This window comes from Macaca mulatta, chromosome 14 (genome assembly GCF_049350105.2).
Source record: "Macaca mulatta isolate MMU2019108-1 chromosome 14, T2T-MMU8v2.0, whole genome shotgun sequence".
In the NCBI taxonomy this organism is placed as follows: Eukaryota; Metazoa; Chordata; class Mammalia; order Primates; family Cercopithecidae; genus Macaca; species Macaca mulatta.
The window spans coordinates 71,071,934-71,098,582 of NC_133419.1; the positions used below are offsets into that span (position 1 = coordinate 71,071,934).

Genomic DNA, 26,649 nt, shown 5'->3' on the forward strand with positions numbered 1-26,649 from the left:
CTCTAATGCATTCTTCATTATGCCAATCACATTTTTCAGCCCCAGAATTTCTGCTTGATTCTTTGTAAATATTTCAATATCACTGTTAATTTTTTCTGATGTAATTCCGAGTTCCTTCTCTGTGTTATCTTGAATTTCTTTGAGTTTCCTCAACATAGCCATTTTGAATTCTATCTGGAAGGTCACATATCTCTGTTTCTCCAGGATTGGTCCCTGGTGCCTTATTTAGTTTATTTGGTGAGGTCATGTTTTCCTGTACAGTGTTCCTGCTAGTAAATGTTATTCACTGTCTGGTCATTCAAGAATTGTTTATTTATTGTCTTCACTGTCTGGGCTTGTTTGTACCTGTCCTTCTTGGGATGACTTTATAGATATCTCAAGGGACTTGGGTGTTGTGATCTAAGTTGTATCTACTTTAGGGGTAATCCCAAGCCCAGTAATGCTGTGCTTCTTCTAGACTCATAGAAGTACCGCCTTGATGGTCTTGGACAAAATATGGAATATTCTCTGGATTACCAGGCAGACTCTTATTCTCTTCCCCTACTTTATCCCAAACAAATGGAGTATCTCTGTGTTCTGAGCCACATGAATCTAAGGGTGGAGTAACACAAGCACCCCTGTGGCCACCACCAGTATGTCTGTGCTGGGTCAGACCTGAAACCAGCACAGCACTGGGTCTCACCCAAAGCCTACTGTAACCACTTCCTGGCTACTGTCTTTGTTTGCTCTAGGCCCTGGGGCTCCACAATCTGTAGCTGGCAAAGCCAACCAGGCCTGTGTCCTTCTCTTCAGGAAAGTGAGATCCCCCAGGCCCCAGGTGGGTCCAGAGATGCTGTCCGGGATTTAGGCACTAGGGTCAAAAGCCTTAGAAGTCTACGTGGTGTTCTATTATACTGCAGCTGAGGGGCACTCACATCACAAGATATAGACCTTCCCACTCTCCCTCCACTTTCCAAAGGCAAAGGAACCTCATCCTGTAGCCACCTGCCACTACTGGCCATGCGGAATACTGCCAGAAAACCACAGATGTTCCCATAAGGCCCAAGGGCTCTTAAGTCAGCTTGTGGTGAATACTGCCTGGCCAGGGACTCACCCTTCAGGTCAGTGGGCTCCCCTCTGGCCCAGGGCAGGTCCAGAAACGCCATCCAAGAGTCAAATCCTAGAATGGGGGATCCCAAGAACCCGCTTAGTGCTCTTCAGCCCTGTAGTTGTGCTGCTACCTAAGGTGCAAGAGAAAGTCCCCTTACTCTTCCCTCTGTTTTCCTCAAGCAGAAGGAGTCTCCCCATAGCCAGCACAGCTGGTAATGTGCTGAATCTCACCTGAAGTCAGCAAGTCTCAGAGGCTAACCCAAGGCTTTTGACATAGTACCTGGGTATTGCCGCTTGTTGTTCAGGGCCCAAGGGCTCTTCAGTTAGCAGGTGATAAGTGCTGCCAGGACTAGGTCCTTCCCTTCAAGGCAGCAGGTTCCCTTCTGGCCCAGGATGTGTCTAGAAATGCCATGTGGTAGCTAGGTTCTGGAACAAAGCCTCAGGACTCTGACTGGTGCTCTATTCTGCTACAGCTGAGCTGGCATGCAAGATGAAAGACGAACTCCTCCCACTTTTCTCCCTCCTCTCCTCAAGCAGAAGGAAGGCGTCTCTTTTGGTGCCATAAGCTATGCAGCCTGGGGTTAGGGGAGGCGTGATACCAGCACTCCCTTAGCAGCCTCAGTGTGTCTCGGTAGGTTGCACCCCTCTCTAGTCCACTGTCTCTGGACCAGTTCAGTCCTGGACCAACAGGACTCATCTCAGAGTTGCAATCCTTGTGGCCTAGACTGCCTTTCCAGTTTACTTAAAGACCCAGGTCACTTTGGTCTGTGGTGGTGAGGTTTACAGGAACTCCAGTTTTGACTGCTGGGATCGGCAATTCCCCACTGATTATGGCTGTTTTAAATGCTCCCTCCATGGGTGAGCATCAGCTGAGTTTGGTCCAGTTTTGTTGTTGTTGTTTGTTGTTGTTTTCCTTCTCTAACAAGACAGCACTGAGTTTAATGCATCAGAATTTCATTTCTGATGTCAGTGTGTCTGCTCTCCCTCCCCCAGCACCCAGAGACACTCTCTGCACCACACTGTCATTGCCATTGCCTGGTGACAGGGGCAGTGCAGCATTGGTGATTCACGATAAGTTTTTTTAATCTCTTCAGTGCCTTTTTCAGTGATATGAAACTAAAGCCAGTTATTATAAGGACTCATCAGAATTTTTTGTTTTTAAAAAGGTGTTTCTTGTGGGGACAAGAAAGAGAGATCAGACTGTTACTGTGCCTATATAGAAAGAAGTAGACATAAGAGACTCCATTTTGTTCTGTATTTGAGATGCTGTTAATCTGTGACCCTACCCCCAACCATGTCCTTGCAAGAGACACGTGCTGTGGTGACTCAAGGTTTAACGGATTTGGGCTGTGCAGGGTGTTCTTTGTTAAACAAGTGCCTGAAGGCAGCTTGCTGGTTAAAAGTCATCATCACCATTTTCTTAGTCTCAAGTACCCAGGGACACATACACTGCCTAAGGTCGCAGGGACCTCTGCCTAGGAAAGCTAGGTATTGTCCAAGGTTTCTCCCCATGTGATAGTCTGAAATATGGCCACCTGGGAAGGGAAAGACCTAATCGTCCCCCAGCCTGACACCCATGAAGGGTCTGTGCTGAGGACTAGTATAAGAAGAAAGAAGGCCTCTTGGCAGTTGAGATAGAGAAAAGCATCTGTCTCCTGCCCATCCCTGGGCAATGGAACATCTCCGTGTAAAACCCAATTGTATGTTCTATTTACTGAGAAAGGAGAAAACCACCTTAGAGCTGAAGGTGGGACGTGCTAGCAGCAACACTGCTCTTTATGCACTAAAAAGGTTTATGGAGATGTTTGCATATACGTATCAAGGCACAGCACTTTTCCTTAAACTTATTCATGTCACAGAGATCTTTATTCATATGTCTTACTGCTGACCTTCTCCCTGGGATGATCCTATTATCCTCCCACTTCCCTTGTTCTAAGATGGTAAAGATAATGATCAATAAATACTGAGGGAACTCAGAGACCAGTGCGGGTCCTCTGTATGCTGAGCGCTGGTCCCCTGGGCCCACTTTTCCTTCCTCTATACTTTGTCTCTGTGTCTCATTTCTTTTCTCAAGTCTCCTAACGAGAAACGCCCACAGGTGTGGAGGGGCAGGCCACCCCTTCATTTCTTATGTACAGATGTTAAATTGGTGTCCTTATGGTAGGGGGACAATTGGTGGAGCTTTCTATTCCTACATCTTTTTCTGTCCCTGCCCTCTGAATCTCAATGCCCAGGCTGGAGCACAGTGGCACGATCTTGGTTCACTGCAAGCTCCACCTCCTGGATCCACGCCATTCTCCTGCCTCAGCCTCCCGAGTAGCTGGGACTATAGGCACCTGCCACCACCCCCAGCTAATTTTTTGTGTTTTTAGTAGAGACGGGGTTTCACCATGTTAGCCAGGATGGTCTCCATCTCCTGACCTCATGATCCACCTACCTCAGCCTCCCAAAGTTCTGGGATTATAGGTGTGAGCCACTGCACCCAGCTGCCTCCATGTGTTTATAACTGTTAAATTAGGGTAGCAGAAAACTGTCTCTCTTTCCCAGCAGAGCCTCAATTGTTCTTTCCTTGTTCCTGCTCTCTCCTGCACACTGGCCAAATCTATACCAATTCTGTCAGAACCTTCAAGTATATAGTGGTTTTTATTACTTTAATTACATAAAGCAAAATTATTTTACTTTAAGATAAAGTTAGAACTATCTAGTTTTACTTAATTTTGGATTTTTCTAACAGTAAAAATGAGTATCTTTCACATATTATTGATTTTTTTTGTTTCCTCTCCCATGAATAGCCTATTCAAATAATCTTCATCCATTTTTCTATTGGGTTATTTATATTTTATATATGAGTGGGTGGGTCACACCTATAATCCCAACTCTTTGGAAAACTGAGGCAAGAGAATTGCTTAAGTACAGGAGTTTGAGACTGGCCTGGCCAAAATAAGAATATTCCATCTCTTCAAAATATTTAAAAAATAAATAGGCATTCATGGTGACAGGTGCTTATAGTCCCAGCTACTAGGGACTCTGAAGTGGGAGGTTCACTTGAGCCCAGGAGGTTGAGGCTGCAATGAGGCATGGTTTCACCACTGCACTCCCGCATGGACAACAGAACAAGACCTTGTCTCAAAAATAAATAAATGTTAGGTTGGTGCAAATGTAATTGCAGTTTTTGCCATTAAAAGTAACGACAAAACAGCAAGTACGTTTGCACCAACCTAATAAATAAACAAATAAATAAACAAACAAATAAATATTTCCAAAACATTTTTGTTTTATGCCTTTCCCAATCTGTTATTTGTCTTTGATCTTGTTTGCTGATCAACTCTCAAGCAAATACAGGTAGTATTATTTAAACAAATTTAAATTTAGTTTCCTTTATACTTTTTGTGTTTCATATATTGCTTTAAAAAAGAGGTCTTTGGCTGCACACGGTGGCTTACACCTGTAATCCCAGCACTTTGGGAGGCTGAGGCGGGCGGATCACAGGGTCAGGAGTTTGAGACCAGCCTGGCCAGTATGGTGAAACCCCGTCTCTACTAACAACACAAAAAAAAACTAGTCGGGCATGGTGGTGCACGCCTGTAGTCTCAGCTACTTAGGAGGCTGAGGCAGGAGAATCGCTTGAACCCAGGAGGTGGAAGCTGCAGTGGGCAGAGATTGCACCACTGCACTCCAGCCTGGGTGACAGGGCAAGACTCCATCTAAAAAAAAAAAAATCTTTGATTCCAGGCATTCAATGCACAATGTCTTATACTATTTTCTAAAATTGTTACAATGGTTTTTACTTCTAAATTTTTCTGTTAGAAGTTTAAATTTTTATTAATCAAGGTGGATATTTACTAATGGCAGAATTACCTGTTAAATACATTCCTTTTCCCACTGAAATAAAATACTATGCATATTATAAATTATATGTATATATAATATAGTGTATATATATAATATACAATGTATATCTGTGTGTATATATAAGTATACACAGTGTACTAACACTCTTTTACTGTATACCGATCAAAAAATCTCAGATGCTCACCACGACAGCATGTATTATAATGCTTGCTGGTGGTTAGGTTATGTAGGTATATGCATTTTGCTTTGAGGATCTTTTTATGAATGACGACATATCACTTATTTATTATAGCTTTATAGTGTGATTTACTTAATGTGAGATGTAAAACAAACCCCATCTCGGAAAACAAATGAAAGCTTTGGATTTCTAGGAGGTGTTAAATTATATTTACAGGTTAAATGTAAGAAAATAAACATTAGTGATAAGTTTTCACATGCAAGAGTATATGATAAGTGTTTCATTAACGGTTTTTTCCATTTTCCAATAAAATTATTTGCTTAAGTTAAATATATTTATATGTATTTTATAAATGTATGTCTTTTGTTCCTATCATAAGTAAATCAGTTCTTATCTTACAGTAAAATGTCTGTATCATAATGTAGGAACATAGAGATATTCAATAAACGATGTAGAACTAATAAAAAAAGTAACTATATTTAAACTTTGTATGCATGATTAATCAGAAGAAAGAGCTTTACAGCTGGAAGTTTCTTTAATCTTCTCCCAACTCCACCTCATTTCATAGACAGAAAACTGCAACTTTGGCCTGTGGAAAGCACCTTTGAATGGTCCTTTATAAGTCAGTGGTAGGTATTGAACTGAAAACCAACTCCTCTGGCTACCTCCATGTGTTTATTACTCTGCTAAATCAGGGTAGTAGAAAACTGTCTCTCTTTCACAGCAGAGCCTCAGTTGCTCTCTCCTTTTTCCTACTGTCTCCTATACACTGGCCAAATCCACACCAATTCTGTCAAAACCTTCAACTATATAGTGCTTGTTATTAATACCCCTGGCCAGTCTAGGGTCCTATTCTCCCTCTGCAAATCACATTAACTTGGCTGATAAGTTAAGGGGAAAAAAATTTCTTAACAGCACACAGAGGGGAGAGAGTATTAACAAGTACAGTTACAAATGTGACAGTGATACACAGAAGGTGGATAAAACTGCAGATCGGGAAAAGCTTTGCAAAAGCTAAATCTCTGGGTTGATCTACTTGTTAAACAAAGCTCTCCAGGATAGCAACCAGAATGTTATTCTGTATGTGTGTGTGTGTGTGTGTGTGTTTATACGTGTGTGTGTGTATGTGTGTGTGTCAAAAAGAGAGAGGAAGAGAGAGAGCGGGGGAGGGGGATATTGAGAATTCATAAGAGGGATCATAAGCTCAAATGTCTAGAGGAGCCAAGGAAATACTATAAGTTTATAAAACAAGTACATAGTCACACTGTTAGCAGTGGGATCTTTATTAACTAAGAGGCTAACAACTTCTCAGGGGTTGCCTACTGAATGTTGGAATGTTTCAATGGGGGAATATAGGTCTACTATTTCCATGTCTTTCCATACTTAAGATAATTTATGTGTATGTGTATATATATACAAAATCATCCAAACACTGCCATGTCCAAACAAACCTGTCTGAAGACCATATTGAGATCTTAGAGCTTTTAAACACATTAACTTATTTAATCCCTGGAATGTATGGACAAATAATTATGTTCTTAATTTAAAAGTACATATGAAATATATCATAATACATAGGAAGTAATTTTCTCAATACCGCAAAGCCAGGAAATGACAGAGCTGAAACCAGAGGACCTGTTCCTGACTGAGTCCCTAGTTTTTCCATTCATTTGATCTCCTCCCTGGCAGGGCTGAGCTATCACAGTAAAGAGTTTAGAGGACACGTAACTCTGATGGGGTTTATTTACTTCTCCTTCTGTGGGTTCGCTTCTAAATTCCTAAATTCTCAGCCTGGAGTTATACTATATCTTATTCTTTAGGAGTGATCCTGGACCCTGATGTACTAAATAAGGATCGCACAGTCCTAGTGACTCCTAAAGTTTCCTTGTTGACCCTTTCTCATTAGGAGATCATTGGAGCCCTTTGGTCTGGCTCCATTCACAATGCGTTAAAGTGAGAAGTGAGAGTAGGGAGGCTCAGGTATTAAAGTTATTGTTAATTGAGTGTCTGTTTGGCCACAGTGGTGCAGATTCTGTGCTGTCATTATTGATGAACAGTAATACGGGGCTCCCCTCAATTCAGAAGGCAGCATCAAAGGGAAGAATCCACATCTCATGAACCTCCTTATGTATCTGTAATGTTAACTTCTTACTGTGAGGCATGCAAAGGAGAGAGTGCTATCTTGAGCCTAGATGATGACTGCTCTGATGCACCCTAGAATTTTTACCCCAGAAAAACCTGAGGGACCTGGCTTCAGGATGCTACCTCTTTTTCTTTAGACTATTTTTTTTAGTTCAAATTGACATATTAATAGATCTATCAAGCACATACCATCAACAGAGTACTTTGTTGTCAAGAGAGTTAAAGTTGAATAATTTGTAGCTCTTGTCCAGTGGAAATTTACAATATAGTTAGTGAGAGAGATATATGCATCATGGTGGAATTACATATGGGCCTGCAACCATTGAGCATCAAAGTTTCAACCCCTTATATTTACTATAAACATTGTCAAGTGCCATGACCCTTCTATAACTTCCTCCCCAAATTGACTTCCACCAAAATTTGCTTCACCAAATGACATAGTCTCTGTGTTTCCCTTTCACATGACCCGAGAAAAGTTCCTTAAACACTAACCTACATGCCAGTCACCTGAGATCTTGCTACAATGCAGATTTCAGCTCAACAGGCTTGCAGCAGGACATGAGATTCTGCAGCAATTTTCACAATTTTCTAAGTAATGCTGTTACTGCCAGTCAGCAGACCACACTTTGAATAGCAAAGTAAAGAACATACTTAGACAAACTCAGACACTTTATAAAGAGTTTAATGTAAATCACAATGAAAATAAAATAAAAGGAGGTAAATATCAAGGTGTTAAATAGTACCAGAATTTTGTAGGGCTCTCCCAGTCACAGTTCAGGGCTACTTTTCCTAACTTCTCATTAGAACATTTGCAAGAGTTTTGCTCTTCCTTCTTGTGTCTGAGAATTCGTGTTATCAATCACCCAAAGAATAACAAAATAATTCATAACATGTTTATGAAATATAAGCCTCTTCTTTATCAAAAGTAGAAAAGCTGTGGTATATTAGATATTCATTAGGGATTAGTTGATTGACCAATTAATTAATACATCTAATTGTAAAGCTGTGAAGTAAATAGAACCATTTCCTATTTGAATGAAACACTTTCCTTCTCCTAAGAAAATGTATTGTGAAAAAAATAGAATTTCCACCTTTGCCCCATCATTTAGGCTTCAGAGCCAATTTTTCCAGGACCTTTACCCTAATCTGCCAAGTTTTTACACAATACACAATGGGATTCATCAAGGGTGGTACCAGCAAGAATGCATCTGCTCTCAGAATCGTAGCTAAAGGGGATTTATGCTTAGCAAAGCGATGCATGATAGCCAAGGTGATGATGGGCACATAGAAGATGAGTAGAGCACAGACGTGAGACACACAGGTGTTAATTGCACCCCCACGGGATGCAATTCCCAACACAGTCTTCAGGATGAACACATAGGAAATAGCAATAAAAACACTGTCTGACATCATGCAGAGCACAACGAACAAACCATAGTAAAAGTTAACCCTATTGTCAGAGCAGGCCAGCTTCATTACATCCTAGTGAAGGCAGTAGAAGTGGGATAAAAGGTGTCTATTACAGTATCTGAGTCTCTTTAAAGTAAAAGGAAGGGGTAGCACTAGGAGAATGCTTTTAATAGCAAACACTAGTCCAATTTGCAAAACCCTGACGCTGGTGAGAATAGAGCTATATCTTAGGGGGTTGCGAATGGCTATGAAGCGATCAAAGGACATTATTAGGAGGACTGAAGACTCCATGTCTGCGAATCCATGGATGAAGAATTCCTGGACAATGCATGCATCAACAGAAATCCCCCATGTTGTTGAACAAGAAGTTCTCAGCATAGTGGATAGGGAGGAGAAAGACAGGCCCAGGTCAGACAGGGCCAGCATGGAGGGGAAATAGTACATGGGCTCTTGCAGGGAATGCTCTCTTCTGATAACAAATAGGATGGTGCAGTTGCCCAGCATGGCCATGAGGTACATAAGGCAGATGGGGATAGAGATCCAAATGTGTGCATGCTCAAGTCCTGGTACCCCAATCAACAGGAATGTGGAGACTTCAACTTCTGAGGTGTGGAGCAGAAACATCACAGATAGGTCACTAGCTTATCTGCTCCAAGGCCTAAAGTAAGATGCACAATAGACAAAAATTTTTAATTGTATTTGCTGAATATATTTAAGTTCAGTTGTTGGTTAAATTAAATATAGCTCAAACTTAGGTGTCAAGAAATAGCATAATATATATTTTCCTATGTAAAGAAAACAATGGAAAATATTTAAACAGGTTCTTCACAGGATTCATTTAAAACTTTTATGTTATTTTTCTATCTTTAATCCCTGATATATTTCTGAATAATTTTCTAGCTAGAAAGAAAGTGCTTTGATACCCACTTTTTTTGAAATCCTCCCTTTTTGAGATTTTTGCTTCAATTAAACTAAGTGGAATATGTTACAATCTACTGTCATGTGTGTGGTCAATGGTCATGTACTCACACAAACCAAAGATGCATGCTGTAGTAACAGCACTTAGGGGAGGCCTGAATCTTATCTTATTGATCTTGGTACATGACTGTGAAAATATATAGAATTGGTCTACGACAGAGGTTGGCGAACTGTAATGCAGTCAAACTCAGCCCATGGCCTGTTTTATACAACATGTGGGATTTTTCTATTTTTAAAGGATATTATTAAAATAAAAAACAAGAGAATACAAAGCATATGTGGTAGGGATGATAAGTTCCTGAAAATTATACACATTGTAAAATGATTCACTTTTCAGGTATTCACAGAAAAAGATAGGCTCAAAACCTCAGAGCGATCTTCAAGTCTGGTAGCAAACACCGTTTGCCAGATCTTGACAGTAGCCTGAGGCAGGGCAGTGTGAGTAAGCACAGCACCTCAGTGACCGGAGGAGGAAGAGCTCCTCTGACCCAGCTCTCATGACTTAGATGGCTAGTGACAGCAAGAGACTACCTTAAGTGGTGCAGAGAGGATGGCCATGTGTGATCATTTGTCTTTTCATGGAACGTCTCCGAGCATGTCTTGGCAAGGGTAAAGAGGAGGTTGCATTCAGCTAGAAGAAACTAGAAAGTGGTGGATAGAAATAGAAAGTAGTGAAGGAAAGGGGAAATAGTAGCTATTCTATATGCTGCAAAAAAAATTTAAGGACCTTTGCCTCATGTTGACCTGAGTTAGAAGCTATGAGGCAGGCTTAGTGTTATATGTGACCAACGCTTCCTTGTTATGCATCCCATAACACAGATGCCATTTGTATGTGTTTAAAGTACTCGCCACCTTACAGTGCAATTGCTACTGGCCCTGCTCAGAATGGTCATAGCTCTTGTCTTTGTCTGTTCATGGATTCTTTTTTCCTACTGCACTTGGCTTCTCTGTGTCTACCCTTCAGAATGGTGACCAGTGCAGGTGTCTGTCTCTGGAATTTGGGTTTGATACTGTTCATACTCCTAGTGTCAGCATTAGTGACACTTCGGGTAACTTTCCTTTCAAGAGCTGTAGAATAAAAAGCTCCAATGGTGTGGCTAACAACCTGTCCTTGTCAGAGGAGCAGAATTCTGACAGAGAAAAAAGTGATAACACAACATCCCTCTCCCTTCAATGAATCCCCTCAAAATGGGCCATTCCCAAGGTTTCATGCCTGAGGCCTTTGTTGACAAGCTTCCAACCTAACTCCGGTAACTCCATAAATGAGTCACTACTGACAACATTGCTGTATTCAACTGTATTCATCACGTAGATACAAGTAAGTACCCCATGCTACATAAGGACACTAGTCTTTTCAGCCATAAACCTTGTCCAAAATGTACCTTGATCTCTTAGGTTGAACACCCATGAAACATTTTTACCTCCATTCTTCTGAAAGATATAGGGTTGTCTACAAAACTACAGTGTTTTCATTGGAAAAGATAAAACCATCCTAAGGAAATTCAATTTCTTTCACCAGAACACTTACCAGGCTTCTAGCTACCTAATTCCAGACCAAGAATGGGAAGCCTTCAGATCCTACAGCTGCTGCAGCTTCTCTGTTCCAGCACTCTGTTGGGAATCTGCACCTTTGTTTATATCCTCATACTCTTTGTTAGCAGAGGAATGTCCTCTTGAGAATTAATAGACATCTAGTCCCCTGGGAACAATGACTTTTGTTTTGATTTTGCTTTGATTTGTCTCATAAATGTCTTTCAATAATGAGCTCTCCTAAGTGAGCAGGCTCTGAATCACAGTGAAGGCTTTAACTGATGTGATCCTGTTTCTACACAGGTGCAGGATTTGGGGACAGTCACTCTAAGGCATTATCAAAGACAGCCCAAATCCAGCAATGGCTCTATCTAAGATTCAGTGTATACCTTAAAAGGTTCAACATAAGCCAGTCACAGAGGTCAGAGACAGGCAGACTTGAGGTGGAATCCTGCCCGCAAATGTGTTGTGTTTGGTCATCACAATGTCTAAATAGATTTTTAATGTGATGGCTTTAGGTAGGTGACAAGGTCTCTAATTTATCATAGGCTCCCTCTTTCTGCATTGTCTTATATCTAGCCCCGTAACATTTATTGGTCCTCAAAGGCACTTAATCTCACAAAACAAAAAGTAATACCCAGGGTTACAACATGCTTAATAACTCAGACCCTCACATTCAGAAGAGAAATTGTTCAGCCCACTACCTTTGAAAATTAGAAATAAATAAATTGTATAATTCTGCTGGTATGTTGTGCAGGGGCATATGATTTTCAGATAAAGAAAACAGAGCATAAGATTTAGTAAAATACTATTGGCCTGAAACAAAGTATATCAGATAAATGAACCAACTTAGACAGCCAACAATGATGACTTCATCTTCAGGTTAATACAAGAGGTGATGTGATGGAGTTGGGGGCTGTAGTCATCAGTTAGGGCAGGCAGAAAATTGGAGAAAAGAATCCAGTAAACTAGCAGACTGATACTATAACATGGGCCTAGTTGCTTAACACCTCTGAAGATTTGCTCATTTGTAGAGCTTTGATAAAGCTGTGAACCCTACTTAAGGTCAGAATTTTCTGGTATTTAGTAGCCTTTTACTACAAAATCATGCCAGTAGAAATATAGTCAGGATTATGATACCTAATATTCTGCCTTCAGGAAAATATCAGTCCTAGTTAAACACTGTATTATTTTCCTAAAGCCTTAGGTCCCCTAGACTCAAGGCTTCACTAGACTTGGGCAGATGCAGCCCTGGCACTCCAGGGCAGGAGGGTGACTGAAACCAGATTTGTTAGGCCCTGAATACATTTAGAACTGGTTGCTGAGGATGACAGACAAAAGCGATACAGAATATCCTCTGAAATGGTCCTCTTTATTATTACTGGACCAGAACAAAATAACCATGAAGGCCTACACTAATTCTAGCCAATATATTCAGCCTAGGTTTCTCAACTTATTGCCCTGGCATTTGTAAAGGAAAAATTGCAGCTGTTATGAAAATATAATGAATGCCTAGAAAAGGGGGCACATAAATGTCGAACCAAGAGAGCATTGCACACCTAGTTAGATTATCCTAACTAGAGAAGATAATCCTAAAGGATTCTGTTCATTCAAACTTTAATCTTTATTCAAACCTCCACCCATTAGGAAAACACATTTTCTGATATTTAAAAAAAAAAAAAAAATCTCCCCCCGCTTTCTAAAATAGATAGTACAAGTAAACTTTTTTCCTTTCCCCATCAATTCTTATGTTACCTACCACAAACAGCATATCTATTGCCGTCATCTTTCATTTATTTGATATGTATTTCCTGATGACCTATTATGAACAATGTATTGTTTCCAACTACTGAGAAACACAGGTGACCAAACTAGATGCATTGCTTTTATTGAGCTTATAGTTCAGAGGACAACTATGGATCACCAGTGAGTGGGATAATCAATACAAGAAGCTTTCAGAAACTTTCAGAGGTAAACTTCCAGAAAACCTTGAACCCAAACCTAGAGCAGTTTTTAGCAGGTAATGAGGAGCACCTCTTCGGTCTACACTGGCTTCGAAAAATGAGGAGCACTAGTTCCTCACATTCCTATTCTCATACACAGATAGGAGACATAATTCAATTTGATTTTTCACATTCGGAAAAAAATGTATATTTTAACTAGAGTATTACCAAAAGGAGTGCAAGTTTCTAATGTTGATGTATTTTTTCCAGCATCAGGCCAGAATCATAATGGAATCATATAGCTCATGTTTGCCTTATGGTAGATCCTTCTGTTACTTCCTGACATGTATCTACATCATTTTGAGTGGAAAATTAATTGGTCTTCAGATCTAGAAAAGGCTACAGGGTCACCAGGTCAAAAAAGCAACTAGAACTATGAAAAAATTACAAGTTTGTTTTTGTTTTGTTGTGGGTTTTTTTGTTTGTTTGTTATTTTTTTTAGGGAACAAAACAATTAGAACTCTCACTTGGAAAGGCTAAATTTAGGTGATTTTTAAGAAAAAAATGAAATAAAATCTATTATCTTTCTTCTATTTTTTATCTGATTTGACTTGCTGCCTTGGCTCTTCCTCCTCCATTTCTGCTTTCTTTTACTTCTCCTTTTTATTTATTGTTAATAACAATAAATAAATAATAATATTATTGCTAATATCATCATTTTAACATAAAAGGGTGTAAACTTAGTAATAATAAATATTTCCTGCAGAAAGATTTTTCTCTCAGCAGCCTTCCTGAGACCACTTCTGTATACTTTATGTGCTCATAGCACTTTCTCCATTGCCCTGGAGCTATCCCCATATTTTCTAAAAGACTTGGCACGTGGATATCTTTTTCAGGATCATTTTTCTTCTCTATTTGGAGTTTTAAAAAAGAGGAAACAAGTTGGTAAGCATATCATTTTAATTGACTTATGGGATTACATAACAGAACTTGTACCAAAAACAATAACAAAGAAGAACAAGGATAGATTTCCAGTACAGCAGAAGAAATAGCTCATACCTCATTCTGAGGTGACTGCATTTTCTGTGAACCTACAAGCTCTCCAGGATAGAGCATCAAGGTTTGAGCTGACCCTGTGAATTCGCTACTTCTAGTGCATCACTGCAAATATTTTAGCCTCATTTTCCAATCACTGTTGCAGCAATCAGACCCATTTAGTCATTGGCTGGCTGTACACCGGAAGAATCTGAAAACATCTCAGCCTAGGCCCGTGCCATGTATCTCTTGTTTCTTGCCCCATGACTGACACTGAATGATGAGATATCTACATGTACTTACTTGGTATTCATGTATGTACAACCCAGAAATGGGGAGAATTAAGGATTCGTGAGGTAGACTTTGAGCAATGGGGAAAAGGATCCAATGGATAAATTGTTTCTGTCTTTTTTATTTTCCTGGGTCGAGTATCCTGAGACATATTTGATAAGGCTTCAGAGGTGACCCTGTAGGATTAGGCAATAGTCACCCATAATGGTATCTGAATTATTATTGATGTGCCATTTCTCAACCTCCAAATTCCTTTTTACCGGCTCTGTGATGAAGACGTTGGGCCTTATAATGTTTTGCCAGCTGGTACAATGTTAAGATTTGTCAGTAGAGGGTAGTGGAGGCACACTGAAAGGAAAAGAAGAGGTTTTTCTCTTTCTGGTTTTATTGTGGTTTGCCAACCAGACTCCTACAAATTACGAATTTTCTTCTTGCTTGACTCGGTGTGTTTCCTCCAGGGCTCGGTTCCAGCAGTTCATAGCTTTCTTCAGCATTTCACCACTGAACTTGTTCTCCAGCTCTCCACTGAAACGGTAATGGCATAACCTGGAACCACAGGCATAATAGGCCAGCACTGCAGCTGAGATAGCTTCTTCTGTATCTTCTCCTTATCCCTGAATATGTGTGTGCACATCACGGGCCCCATGAGACTAGTCTTCTAGCAAGGTAGTCACTCAACTTACCCAGAGAAGACAGGCTGGAGACACCCCAGGCACAGCCACACATGGAAATTCATTATACTCCTAGAAAGAACAGTCTTTCCAGTTCCCAGGTACAGCAGTGCCCAGCAATCAGCAGTTTCCCTTGCACTTAGAGAGTTCTGGGGCTTGGCACCTTCTTACGGAAGGCCTTTCTTGCAACTATCAGAGGGCAGATTTATGGAAAACCTCACTGACAAGGCACTTTTGTGACTTCAGCCTAGTGCAAGGAAAGGAGTCCTCCTTGGGGACTTTATCCCAGCCCTTGGGGTAATGGGTGCCTCTTATAGCTGTTTCTACTGAATTCTTTGTAATTCTATCTAACAAGCTAATTTCCCCACTATTTTAGGTCCTTGTTAATAATTCTCTACATTAAATTTTTCCTGTTAAAATTATTGTATGATTTCTGGCTTTTGATTGAACCCTGATTAATGCAGCATCAAACTCAATGAGGTGTTTTCTATCATCTTATTCTTCCTCCTTCTTTAACTCCAGTTGTTCCTCGTTCATGGTCCCTGGAAGCATATTATCATTAACATGGTCAATTGATAAATCTGATTGCTAGTGGTCAGAGGGCTGACAATAATCCTTGAAATTCTATGGCAAATTACTAACACACTCATTTGTGATTGACTGGTTGAAGTTCAGGTGAAAGGTAAAGTATTAGGTTATATGGTAACTATGGATCTTGAATATAGTCCTCCATTTCTACCTAAAACATCTAAAGATTATAGAATGGGCTGATTTTATTATCTGCCTCAGAAATCTTGAAGTAAGAGCTAATCAGATTGGGACATCCAACTCACAATGCAGGGTATGCCACAAAAATCAAATGTTCTCTGTAGGAACACTGACAGAAACCTTTATCTCATTCAGACATAGATTATACAGCTCTAAAAATCAGGCAAAGGATTTAACTAAAAGGGTGGCAGAGCTGCAAGGCAGACTGCTCAGTTTTAACAGATGTTCTGTGATAAAGTCAAAAACCTTGAAAAAGTCTAGAAATACAGTAATGGGAAAATGATGAGATCCTCATTCCTGGAATGTTGACAATTGAGTGAATAAGTCTTCAAATCTTGAAACTTTTGAATATTTTATGCCAGAAGAAGCAGATCCCTTCTTACTTTTCAAAGATAATTCATTTATTACTGTCTGGAGACCTTACACAAACCAAACCTGAGTGTGATGCCTCACAACTGATACCTTTCCTCCAAAGGAACTGCCCTATCATTTCCCATTTTTAAAGAAAATAGTTTATTTACTCAAGACATTGCAGAACCTACTTAATTGGACTCACTGGAATCAAATGAGGAGAGTGGATCTTGAAGGTGTTAAATCCAGGCAGCAGTGGAAGTATGTGGTAGTATGAATATTAATTAACATAGAGAAAAGTTTATTGACATGAAGGCATTGACCCATGATTTGAGGTGCAATATTACATCAAGGATACCCAGAAACTGTGCTAATGCACTACTGAGATGGTTGTTTCAAGACTGGATATAATGACCACAGAAAATTAGGTGGAGATGGCAAATATTCTTGGCAAAATGTGGACTATAGAAATATCAGGGAAGCTGACATGTTAGAACTGATTTATCATATGGGACAAGAGAATTTACCACATGATTATTTTCTCCATGAGGGAAGAGAAATGGCTTCATGGAGGCCACAAAGAATGTATTTGTAAGAGGAAGTCTGGTTCGTTTCAAAGGTCAGCAGTTGCCGTACTCCGTAGGCTACACCTAACAATGAAAGATGCTTCTGTGGAAATGGGCTTCCTATTAACAATGAGAATGAAGGAATTCTGAGACCACATGGCAGTACTTAACAATCATATAAGTGGGTATAGTTTTTATAGAGGATAGAAAGGCTAGAATGGCTATCAGAGTGATGGGACCCAGTGTGATATGTTGCAATATATGATAGTCTTCCTGGAGACAAGCTAAATGAACAATCTTCTAGGATGTACCCAGTATACATTTACAATAGAGAACTTCTAAGCACCAGGCTGACATCAGCCATATAATGGGAAGCCATGATCCCTTAACCTGTGTAAATATGTAAGTCACTTCATGTGTACGGTGCCCATTAATTGAATATGAGTCTTAGTCTCCCCCACAAAGCATCCCGCAATGTTACTGCCAGTATGTAATAAAAATTATCCAGATTTCACCCCAAACAACCTAAGGTCATTTACAAATGTAACTGTTCATTAAACAAAGAAGAATATCCAACTCTTTAAGGACTCTTAGATACAGGTTATCTAAGGTTATATCTAAGAGTTCTTAAAGAGTTTGTTCACTCAAACATGTCATCATGCTCTCTTTTGGTTAACTTATAAGATTACTGAGAGTGATTAATGGAGTTATGAACGTTTATCTCATAGTCAGCCCAATAATGTTTTGGCTTTACTTGTGGTTATTCTTCAGATGCTTAATCATATAATTGAGGATAATATACTTAGCAACAGGAAAAATTCTTAAGTTGTTATCCTATCTGAGACATTTGAGCAATTATTGTATGTATAATGATGCACAAGGTCAAAAAGCACAAATAATTTATGTGAATAGTTGGCCCAGAATCGTATGACAGTTGTCACTGTTGTATGGATGTCTCTTCATTAATTCACATCCATGGCCTCACTGGGGTTTTTTTGATAAGTTTCTGGAAAAGGAGGAAAATACTCAGGCTTGGTTCATGAATAGATTGGTAGACAAGTTGATGCTAACCAAAAATTGTGTGCAGTGGCACAACAGCACTACATTTGAATGGCATAAAGGAGAGTGGTGAAGGAAAACACTTTCAAAGGGCAGAGTTGTGAATAGCACTCTTGGTTGTTAACTTTGTTTGGAGGAGAAGTTGTCTGAAGTCTGTGGATATACATGGACTAGTGGACTTTGCTGAAAGGCCTGAATAATTTGTCAGTAGATGGAACTAGCAACTTTGTTAGAAGAGATGTAAGAAAGTCTGTGTGTGATGTGCTATTGAAGTGGACACAAAGGATGAAAAGTTCTGTGTCTCATGTTAATATTCACTAGAGAGTATTCACTTCAGAGGAGGGACTCAATAACCAGCTATAAATATATCTAAAAAGTATGTATGTGTGGATATCAGCCAGCCTTTGCTCTGCCATTGCTAGTCCAATGATCCCATAAATGAAGCCATAAAATCAGAGTTAGAGAGAAACGTGAGCCAAAAGTACAGGTTCTCTTATACCAAGGCAACTCTTGGTTTAAAAAAGAATGAAAAATAGTGTTATCCTTACTCCTAGAATGTTAACAATGTAATTATCAACTTTCAACTCTTCAGCTAACAGCAGCAGTAACTGATGCTGAGCACATAATATGGTAACTTGCATTTACATTAGGCAGCCCCTGCACATAATAAAGGGCAAAATAATTCCATCTAGATAAGACCCAACGTGGAATTACATTGATGTGTATTTTAGGATCACCCTATAAAATGTCTATTTTGGAATTGCACAAATAATCAAGAATTTCAAGAAAAGAAACTAATTAAAGTGTTTTCTGTGAGTCATTCAGAAAATAACTGAATTATTTAGAAAGTTTCTCACATTAAATGTGAACTTTTATAATTGTACACAGAGCCTGAATTAATACTTTATGTAGCTTTCATACTGCTTACACATATAATTAATTGTTTATGTATATTTCTTCACTTCATATTGAAATAAAAAATCATAATTTAGTTGGCAATGACATGAAGTTATTGACAAAGAAGTTGACTAAATAAATGTCACATAACCTGTAAGTTGCTTAGTTTGGACTGTTGAAGGCGTGTTTGGGCACTCTGGGACAATTACTCCATTCTAGCAAAGCACTTAGTAAATAAATGGCTTTATCTCTAATCAGAAATAACTGATGATTAGATTTGAAACTGCTTCTGAATTAAGACCTTGATAACGGCCTTTCGAATCTGCTTAGTCTTCACACTGTAGATAATAGGGTTGAGCACAGGAGGGATTAGCAGAAATACATTGGCCATGATGGTGTGGACAAATGGAGGTGCTGAATGGCCATAGTGATGGACAAGAGACAAACTGATGAGAGGGATGTAGAAGATGGCAACAGCACTGATGTGGGATGTGCAGGTGTTGAAGGCTTTCTGCCTCTCCTCTGAGGAAGCGATGCTGAGGACAGATCGAATGATCAGGATATAGGAGAGCAGGATACAAGGGCAGTCAAACCCTGTAGTGGAGAAAAGCGCAAACAGACCAAGGATGCTGTTGATCCTGTTGTCTGTGCAGGAGAGTTGGATGAGATCAACATGGTAGCAGTAAGAATGTGAAAGGACCATAGAACTGCAGAAGGACAACCTCTTCACAAAGACCACAACTGGCAACCTGACGGCAACATTTCTTATCAACATGCTTATCCCAATCTTGGCAATTCGGGCATTGGTAAAAATGGTAGTGTATCTCAGTGGGTCACAGATGGTCACAAAACGATCAAAGGCCATGGCTAGTAGAACCCCAGACTCTATGAAAGTAAATCCATGTAGAAAGAACATCTGAGCAATGCAGGTATTTAGGCTGATTTCTTGGGCTTCAAACCAGAAGACACCAAAGGTAGTAGAAAGTGTACACAGGGACAAGCTCAGGTCTGTGACTGAAAGCATAGAGAGGAAACAATACATAGGCTTATGGAGGCTCTGTTCACAGAGGACCACAAACAGGATCATGCTATTTCCAGAGAGGGCGACAACATACAGGAGACAAAAAGGGATAGAGATCCAGTACTGGGTGGCTTTCAGGCCTGGAATGCCAGTCAGGAAAAAGATCAGAGGCTGAGCATTGCTATTATTGAGGACCAACATAGGGAAAGACTGAGAAGACAGGGATGTTTCAGTCATTTAACATAACACATAATACGTAGCTTATCACTTATAACATCTCTTTGGCACTTCAAGACTCACCGAGTTATTATTTCTAATTTTCAAATAACTTGAATTTTATTTTAGTTTCCCAGAGCTGCACATTTCTCTCCAAGTCTGTCAGTGTTTCACATTTATTGAGAAAAGTGAATTCCCTGAACAGTGCCACATCAAATTTTCTTAAGTATATTAAGTCTATAATTCTCCTTAGTAGCAATAAACATTACAATTAAGTTATGTCTGCCAATATAAATCCCTAGTAAAATACCTAAACAATATTATGAGAAATCTGGTTCCCAGTACTTGTTCAAAATTTTGATTCTGGAATAAAACACTGAGCAAACTAAGTCATGTTTGAAATGTGAATGTTTTTATACTTCCTTTGAAAATATCCAGAAGAATGCCAAAAACATCCCTGGGACACACAGGCCCACATATGTGGTAATAGGGTGGTCCAAAAAAACACCCTAAGAAAAATAAATATTGATCCCACTTGTTTGGAGCTCGCTGTGTTGTTGACATTTTATATGCATTATATAATTTCATCCATACACCAACTCTTGGAGATAGATCGTACATGAATTTTGCAGATGAGCAAACTAAGACTCAGCAAAAATCATCCAATGTTATCTTTATAAAGCACTGCCTAAATATTGAGAGAAAGCACAACAGTAAGAAAGTTGGAGAAAAGAGAGAGACAAAGATGACAGAGGAGGAAGAAAAGAAGGAGGAGAAAGAGAAAGACTAGTGAAGGTGGAGGCAGGTAAGAGCAGAAGGGGGAAGAGGAAGAAAGAGCAAGAGGAGGAGGAGGAATCGGAGGAAGAAGGGAGGGAGTGGGGAAGAAGGGAAAGAAGAAAGGGAAGGAATGGAGGAAAAAAGGCAAATCTTGCCATAATTTTACTACAATAAATTAAGCACTACACTATGATAAATAATACCACAGGCTAGTATCAAAATTCAAAAAAACACAATAGCCGGCATTTCTTGAACATGTGCCATGTGCCAGACACAATTATCTTCATATCCATAATATGATCCAATCATTATAATTATTCAACAAAGAAAATAAATTTCTTATCCCTAATAAACATATGAAGAAGCTGATATTTACATTGATTAATTTGCCCCAAATTATGCAGTTAGGCAGTAGAAGAACTGAAGATGAAACCTGCATGTCTAACCTCAATGCCTTCACTCCATAAAGCTGAGGAATGCATAAAAGGAATTTCTAAACCAGTCTGACAAAGGCTCCATCCAGGTATATGATTTTAAGGAGACATACTATGGTCAGTGTGGCATCTTTGGAGGGGAGTCTGATGTGTCAAATGTTAATTCCATGTGAATTGTGGAGATATGAAGCTCTTTCAGCTTCTCTGGAAAGTAGTCTTAATATTGATAGTTCCTATATGCAAAGGGCCAAGAAAATCAGGTATCCAGGCTATATCCACTATGGAAAATAACACCAAAATGGAACTGTCAAATTCAGTTGAGGCCAGGCACAGGGCTCACGCCTGTTATCCCAACACTTTGGGAGGCTGAGGCGGGAGGATCACTTGAGCCCAGGAGTTCAAGACAGCATGGGTAACATAGGGAAACCCCATCTCTACAAAAAAGTTTACAAATTAGCCAGGCAAGGTGGTACATGCCTGTGGGTCCCAACTACCTGGTAAGCTGAAGTAGGAGAATTTCTTGAGCCCAGAAGTCAAGATTGCAGTGAGTCATGGTTGTGTCACTGTACTCCAGCCTGAGTGACAGAGAGAAACCCTGTCTCAAAAAGAAAAAAACAAAACAAAAAACAAAAAAAATCAGTTGACTCATTTCAGTGACCATCTAATTCTTTCAACAACACATATTTTGTTGATGATTCTGGAAATTTTCTCCCCCTCATTATTTTATGATACCAATCTCTCTTAATATTCTCCCACTAGTCAGCTCTTTATCTGACTATTCTCAGTTTTCTTATTTCTTTCCCCCATCCCTTCAGGGTATCTTATGTTTTCCAACCTTGTATTTGGCATTCTTTAGAGATGTACCCTTTGCCTATTCTCAAGTCACTTGTAAAATTATCTCCCCCATTTTCACAGCCTCATATTTCACCTATACAATAATAAATTTCAAAAGAATTTCTGAAAATCAGTTTTGGCGTTCAGGTTCCATGTCTGAAGATAAAACTTTATTCTGGACATTTCCATCTAGATTTTTCGTGGGTAAATAAAAAAACCTCATATCTTCAAAACCAAATTGATTATGTTCTCTTACAACTGTTTTTCCTCCTATACCATCTTCTGTATAAAGCTTATAACTTTCATAAAAATGACCCAATTTTCTAAATCAGAAATCTAGGAGTCATCCTGTGCTCTTATTTTTTAACCAACACCTGTTCCAATCTTTTCTATTCAACCTCTAATATCTCTCTTTATTCTTCCAACTTGTCTTTATCTGAGCACAAAATACTCTTTTCCAAATCAACTCACTGTCTAACCTGGACTATTGAATTAGCCTAATACTGTATTTTATTAATATAGTAACATTAATATAATAATATAAAATGAAAGACTCCAAAAGCAATAACAGCATCCATTTATTAAGTACTTTCTCTATTCTAGAAACACATAAATGAGAAAAACAATCTTTTAAACTGAATAACAATGATAGTATCACATAGTAGAAACTGTGAGGCAAGATGACATCCAAAACAACTTATAGCTTGAAGACTATAGGAAAAAATGCTGGAAAAATATTAAGTTTCTAAGTTCTCAGTTTAAGAAGCTAGGATTATAATTAAATAAATGTCAAAAGAAGCAATTAACAAACATGAAAGGCATAAATGAATGAGTTAAAAATAAAACCAAAGTTGATTATTTAAAAAGAATATAATGAATCTTTTTTCAAAGACAGTCAAGAACATTTTACAAAAAGGATGAAAAATGAAAATAATAGTAAAGCTATGATTAGAGAAATATAACTTTAAATATAATGAATAATATGCAAAATTATGATAATATGTTTGATGACATATATAAAATAGATGATTTTATAAGAAAACATCAATCACCAAACTAGCCTAAAAAATAAAATCTAGCATAGAAGAAATGGTAATGATGGAAAAAATATTTACCAATAAAGCAAACAAGAGTATGTGTTTTGATTTTTGAGTTCTACAAATGTTAAAGAAGAGATTATTTCTTTCTTTTCAAACTTATCTAGCCCAGAAGAAATATTTGTTAGCAAACTACTTGCTGATATATCACTAATTCCCACACCCTTTAATCTGAGCCTGTCACTCTGAACCCTGCTTCCCAATATTTCTACCCCTGATTTGCAGTCCTTTGCCTCTGAGCACTTGCCTCTCCACTTCCCATTCCTCCCTTTCTACTCTCTCTTGCCCCCAGTTTAGGCCTCAACAGTCTCTGCCTTCTTGGTCTGCTTTTTCTCACACTCTCATACCTTACTTGGCTCCCAACAGAGGAAGACGTGCCCCTTCTACTCACTGTCCAGCCAAGTGTATTTGTAGATGCCTCTTAGACCTGGCCTTCCCTAAGAAGCGCTGCATATAACCCAACCGTGCTGCCAACAGACACTTGGGACTCGACCCTAGGTGTACTGACTAGAAATTCCCAGGAGATTCCTCACAGTAGACTGAAGCAGATCCAAATAATATGTTTACAGCTTCCTTTTAATTATTGTATTATCTTTATAATATTTTAAATGGATATAAATTTTTTTTTCCATTTTTTCCCCAAAATATGAAAAAGTTTTGTAGATTTTCGTTTGTTGATTGTTTGTTTGTTTGTTTTTTAAGATGCAGTCTCACTCCAGTCTCACTCCAGACTGCAGTGCAATGGCACAATCATGGCTCACTGCAGCCTTGACCTCCCAAGCTCAAGCAATCCTTCCACCTCAGCATCCCTAGCAACTTGGACTACAGGTGCATACCGCCACATCTGTCTTTATGTATTTATTTATTTTGTAGAGAAGGGGTCCCATTACATTGTCCAGTCCGGTCTCAAACTCCTAGGCTCAAGATATCCTCCAGCGTTGGCCTCCCAAAGTGCTGAAATTACAGGCGTAAATCACCATGCCCAACCTCCATTAACTTTAAACTCTACTTCCTGCTACGCAGAGTGCAAGGAATAAATGCCCTTACACTTTCCTTCTTCTCTTCCCTCTCCTTTCCCAAATTTAGTCCCCTGTAGTATAATACTTTCCTAGGCCATATATAAAAATTTACATACAATTTTATAGCTATGATTATATATTTGTTTAGGTTATTCGAGCTTCAAAAGCAACAAAAAAATTATTAAAATATAATTAAATAATTATTCAACACGGAATACATACATATATGGTATGATTAGAAAAATAATGACACATCATCCTATGTCACTAAACATGCCACTATAAAAGAAGGCACCTCGGCCGGGCGCGGTGGCTCACGCCTGTAATCCCAGCACTTTGGGAGGCCGAGGCAGGCAGATCACGAGCTCAGGAGATCGAGACCATCCCGGCTAACACGGTGAAACCCCGTCCCTATTGAAAATACAAAAAAAGCCGGGCGTGGTGATGGGCGCCTGTAGTCCCAGCTACTCTGGAGGCTGAGCCAGGAGAATGGCGTGAACCTGGGAGGCGGAGCTTGCAGTGAGCCGAGATAGCGCCACTGCACTCCCGCCTGGTTAATAGGGCGAGACTCCGTCTCAAAAAAAAAAAAAAAAAGGCACCCATTCATCAAAAGAAAATCAATTATTTCCTTTAATATTAATTCAGTGGTCCATAATCACGTCAATTTTCTGTTTATTTTGGACCATAGTTTCTGGAACAACTTTTATGTTGTCTCTAGAATTTAAATTATCTTTCGTTTTGTCTGATGACCGAGAAAAGAAAAGCTTTTTTTTTTTTTTAGATTATCTCACAAATGACTTAAAGAGAGGAACTGCAATAATAATAGTAGAGGACTTCATGAACAAATCACCCAGACGGAAAACCAATAAAGAAACATTGGATTTAAATTACACTCTAGACCAAACGGACCTAACAGACATTTCATCCAGCAGTTGCAGAATGCATATTCTTCTAGGTTGCATATGAAACATTCTCCAGGATAGATCATCTGTTAGGCCACAGAACCAATCTTAACAAATTTGAGAAGATCAAAATCATATCAAGTATTATTTCTGAAAACAATGGTATAAAACTAGAAATCAATATAGAGAAAACGTGGAAAATACAAATACATGGAAATTAAACATCTTCCTGAACAACCAATAAGTTGATAAAAAATCAACAGAAAAATTAAAAAATTTATTTAGACAAATGAAAATGGAAGTACAATATACAAATACCTATGGGACAGCAAAAGCGGTATGGGAGGGACGTTTATAGCAATAAAAGCCTACGTCAAAAAAAGTAGAAAGATCTCAAATTACAGTTATTTGTTCATAAGGAAAATTAAATGCTTGTAAAATTGAGTGAACATGTAAATATCCTCAAGATCTTGTTAAAATGAAAATTCTGACTCGTAAGGACTGAAATGGAGCCTGAATTCTGAATTTCTGACATCACTCATATCTGAGGCCATATTTTGTGCAACATTCTAATATGTTCTGCGTTTCTTGAGGCATGTCAGATTGTTGTAGTCCTGGAATTATTTTACATAGCATCCATAAGTAGTTTTAATTTATACTCGGTTATCAATTGTTGAAATTTATTATATACCAATTTCATTTGCTAAAGCATATATTCCAGGATTTTTCATTTCAAAAAAAGTATGTAAATGATAAATTTGCTGTGTTCCCTGTCTAAAACTTCTTTCTTTTTTTTTTTTTTTTGTTATACTTCATTGCTGTTCTGACTATGTGAAAAATAAATAAATCTAGACACCCCAAAATCACTAAGCCAAAAGAAAAAGTCAGGCTGGGAACTGTATCAGGCAAACCTGCCTCCCATTTTATTCCTGTAAAAGGTAGCTACAACGTTAAAAAAACTACATACCTGCCTTCTCTTTGGGCCGCAAGATCTTTACCCTAAAACAGTTCTGCTGAATTTCACCCTGGCAATGAAAATTGATAGCTTATCTTCAAGGCTGTGAAAAAAGGAACAGAACTGGAAGTCATCCCTTTGCTCACCTGAGACAAATGCACATCTGCCCTATTGCTTATGTAAAAATGCAGATTCACTGAGTCAGACTAAGGCATAAGTGACTACTCCCCTACCCACTCCCTCATGTGTAAATTGTGTATTTAGTGAAAGGTTGATCAAAAGAATGCAATCTTTTGTATCTTATCTTCCCATGACCTGGAAGCTCCTACTTTGAGTTGTCCTGCCTGTCCAGACCAATAAAATATATATCTTAAACTTATTGATTGATGTCTCATGCCTCCCTAAAATGTATAAAAGCAAGCTGTACCCCGACTATGTTGGGCACAAGTCATCAGGACCTCCTGAAGCTGTGCCACAGGTGTGTTCTTAACCTTGGCAAAATAAATTTTCTACATTGATTGAGACCTGTCTCGGATACTTTTGGTTCACAACTATATGCAGAATTACTGTGCTCTAATTTTCTCTAAACATTTTTAAGGGTTAGTTTCTTAATACAGTGGATAAGGCTACCGGT

General features: G+C 38.9%; 2 protein-coding genes and 1 pseudogene across 3 annotated transcripts in view; all 3 read right to left on the minus strand.

Moving 5' to 3' along the window:
- Positions 1–26,649, minus strand: part of MMP26 (matrix metallopeptidase 26) — a 368,531-nt gene that overhangs the window by 210,059 nt on the left and 131,823 nt on the right. The gene's annotated exons all lie outside the window — the stretch shown is intronic.
- On the minus strand, positions 8,363–9,295 carry LOC100427931 (olfactory receptor 51A7-like; annotated as a pseudogene).
- OR51F2 (olfactory receptor family 51 subfamily F member 2) lies at positions 19,032–20,018 on the minus strand. The gene has a single exon (XM_015115066.2). It carries the CDS (start codon positions 20,016–20,018, stop codon positions 19,032–19,034), a length of 987 nt encoding a protein of 328 aa, XP_014970552.2.